This window comes from Micropterus dolomieu, linkage group LG14 (genome assembly GCF_021292245.1).
Source record: "Micropterus dolomieu isolate WLL.071019.BEF.003 ecotype Adirondacks linkage group LG14, ASM2129224v1, whole genome shotgun sequence".
Classification (NCBI taxonomy): domain Eukaryota; kingdom Metazoa; phylum Chordata; class Actinopteri; order Centrarchiformes; family Centrarchidae; genus Micropterus; species Micropterus dolomieu.
This window is the reverse complement of record NC_060163.1, coordinates 12,492,485-12,495,964: the sequence shown is the minus strand read 5'-3', so window position 1 is coordinate 12,495,964 and position 3,480 is coordinate 12,492,485. Positions and strand designations below refer to the sequence as shown.

The 3,480-nt window shown below is 37.8% G+C and overlaps 1 protein-coding gene across 1 annotated transcript; it reads right to left on the bottom strand.

Annotated features, from left to right (window-relative positions):
- Window positions 1–4: 4 nt before the first annotated feature.
- LOC123983083 (secretory phospholipase A2 receptor-like) lies at window positions 5–3,042 on the bottom strand. The gene is made up of 6 exons (XM_046069213.1): window positions 2,706–3,042; window positions 1,736–1,777; window positions 1,282–1,656; window positions 626–985; window positions 304–401; window positions 5–79 (listed from the first exon to the last, which is right to left on the bottom strand). Exons 2-6 carry the CDS (start codon window positions 1,767–1,769, stop codon window positions 5–7), a joined length of 942 nt encoding a protein of 313 aa, XP_045925169.1. The 5' UTR covers window positions 1,770–1,777; window positions 2,706–3,042.
- Window positions 3,043–3,480: the final 438 nt, after the last annotated feature.

Below are 3,480 nucleotides of genomic sequence, written 5' to 3'. Positions count from 1 at the left end.
TCTTTTATTTTTTATGGAAAATCTTCCCATCTGGCTGGACACTCCACTGAAGTTTGACCCCGTCATACCTTTTTTGGATCTATGGAAGCAAGAAAAAAAACACACCTACATTCAAATGAGCAAGTTAATATTTTACTATATTTGCCAGTGTACACTGGCAAATATAGTAAAATAGTATAGTGTAGTGTATTAGTAGTGTAGTATATAGTATAGTGTACACTGGCAAATATCATTAATGTTGCTTAAAAAAAAAAAGCAACATTAACGTAACAGCACCTACATTTGAGGAAATGTAAAACTTACTTGGTTCAAAATGGCTTTGCTCACAGCAGAATCACTGAAGTCAAAGGACGAATTTGACTTCATTTCTACCCTCACGATCTGCCTCATGACTTTCTTTTCTTTGGTTAAACAAACAAATAATCCATTACATCAAGTATACACTTAGTTTGTTTTGTTAAACCAATCATGTTAAGGATGGCTTTTAAATGATGTGGTAACTAACAAGGACAATTGAGAACCAATATCTGGATTTCACATCCATCTTTGCAAGCAGGTAATTAATTCCCTTCATAACAAACAAAACAAAACAAAACAGACACTGTTACAGATATTATATACTCACCACTATAGCAGAAGAAGTATTTTGAGGAGGTACAATCTCTGTCATACCACTTGTTGTCGGAGGGTCTGTACAATGCGCACACTCCATCATCATTTGGCTGACTTCTCTCCCAGTATCTGAAGGAGCTGTCACTCTCGTCCGACCATTTCCACTCATCTCTGAACAAACCGATCCAGATCAGGAACAGCGATGACCCCTTTTCAAAAACTGTTTGCTGTAATGCCTGATTTTCAGTCTGGTTCCTCACACTGGCCAAGTCTGTGTTATTCAGTCGACAGTACTCTTGGGCTTCCCTCCAGGACTTCTCTTGAAGAACAATATACACCCTACTGGACCCCTCTGTGAATATTGCAAAATGTTCTGTAAGAGATTAAAGTGTTTGGAGAAAAAGAAAGAAAAAGACACTACTAGTTTTCAATCTGCTGCACGCACTTACAGTTGCATTTCTAAACCAAACTCTGTACTTTTTACACTTATGATATATAATTAGTGAGCTTTAGAGGTGCTGATGGGTAGATTCTGGTACCTTTGGATAGAGTCAGGCCTTTCAGTTTACCCATTCCAAATCTTTACACTAAGTTGGTCATCTAACTCTTGTCGCGAAAAGGGAATAAGATAAGGCAGTGTAAATGTCAAATGGATGTAATCTTACTCACCTTCCTGGCAGACAAAAGGAAGTGGTGTTTCACAGAGTGCACTGCGCCATTTCCCATCAGCCCTCATGCCTCCACAGTGGTGAGAGGAATTGGGACCAATGGACCAGTTAGTGTATTCAGCCACTCCGTGACTGCTCTGAGTTTCTCCCACAGACCACAGCCAGGATGCCACCCTGGTCTCTGTGAGACCAATCCAGATTTCTTCCGTCATGCCACTGGCTGCTGTCACGTTCACCAGCCTCTTCATGTCATCATGGCTGCCAATAGTAGCGAGGTCAGTGTAGTTGTTTCTGCAGGATATCTGGGCCTCCTCCCATGTCTTAGCCTCCTTTATAAAGTGATACTCTTGAATGTGTGAACATAAAGTGACATAACCTGGGTGGGGGGGAGCGTCAATAAAGTTATTACAGTGTTTATAACAGTTATTATAACAGTGTTTCTTATGTTCACTTACCTGATGCCAGCAGCAAAGTCACCAAATGGAGCATGTTGTTTTCTAGAAACGTGAAACATGAAAGGATAAATGTTATACAAGTTGTTATACAAATCAAACAAAACACTTTCCTCCCACCTGTATGTCTCTAATAGTTAGCCGATTGAAATGAGGTCCCTCTTATTCAGTTGAACACCAAATCTGCTTTGCTTTTTAACAGGTTCTCAAGTGACCTTGGTTCTGCAAGTCGCTCTTTATTTTTGATGTATATTGCTTTTTCTGCTAACTAGGCCACAACTGGATCATGTTATTTGAAGAAATGAAAGAAAACTGCCATTTTCTAATGAATAGATTATTTTGTCAGAAAATCAATCAATTAATTGCTTTAAGTCTCTTGTTAAATAATATTTTGTTGGTTACAGCTTCTCCAATTTGAATATTTGCTGCTTTTCTCTGGTTCATGTCATTTGAAACTGAATATCTTTGGGTTTTGGGACAAAACAAGACATTTGATGGCGTTAACAGGGACTCTGGGAAAATGTGATAAACATCTTTCACTGTTTCCTTACATTTTATAGATTGGATGAACGATTAATCGAGAAAATGGTCTGCAGATGAATTGATAATGAAAAGAATTGTTGGTTGCAGCCCTAATGTTTTGTATCTTTTGTGATATCTACTCGTGCCATCCATAATATTAAAAAAAAACAAATAATAACGCTGTCTACTTTTAGTAAGTGTTTCAATAAAAATGACACCAGTATACAACTCAGTTTCAGGCAGTATTTAAAAAATATTGACATCATCGTCTTCTCTACACTGCCAGATATCTGTTCTTTTGAATGCCCTAAAAAAAATCTAAATCTTGAGATATTTTATCTAAAACAATATTCTATTTCTTATCATCTTCTCCCTGCTCTATTTTGTAAATAATTCTACATTAATTATAATAATTAATTATAGTCTATATTAATATCTAAGTTCTTCTTACCATATACACAGTTGTTAAAGCGCACTTCTGCAAGTTGTTACTCCTTCTTTCTCTCACTCTTCACATGTTGTGTTTCAGTCATTCCCAAAGAGTCTTTATGGAAATGCTGTACATGGGACTATCACAAGGATTTATTTGCATCTTGCAGGAGCTCTGTCAAAACAGGTGTCACATTTCAGTGCAAGGTTTCTAATTTAGTTATTTGATATATTTATTGATGTTTAAATGATATTGCGGTTCATTCAAAGATAAAGATTGGGAATAGTTTCCCTGAGAAATCCCACACAGTAAGCCATAATTTACTAGTCAGTGGAAAAAAAGAGGAACTACCTCCAGAGCACTAAAGTTAATTTCCTTCTTTGAATCGCCTCTCAAGGTTCAGACCAGGGGTACCATCATGCTCAGAGCCTTTCTTACACAGGATCTTTTTGCGTCACCTTTGAGTCCTGCCTGAAAGTTTATTGTTCTTCTCGTTATTCTCTCTCTTCTGTCTCTGTTTATTTTCTGCCACCTGTCTTTTTGTCTCTTGTTTCAGCAATGAAGTCAGCAACAAACCCTTTGCTCATTATCCTGCCTGTCAGACTTATGCTCCCAAAAGCCGCTAATAATCCACATATAGTCCCTGTCCTTTTCTAAATCATGCCCCACCTCACACACACACACACACACACACACACACACACACACACACTTTAGTCCATTTCACCTCTCTGTCACCCCAGAGGACCCTTATATAAAACTCTGTCTCCCCTTTAGTTGTTACTTCTCTTGTTTT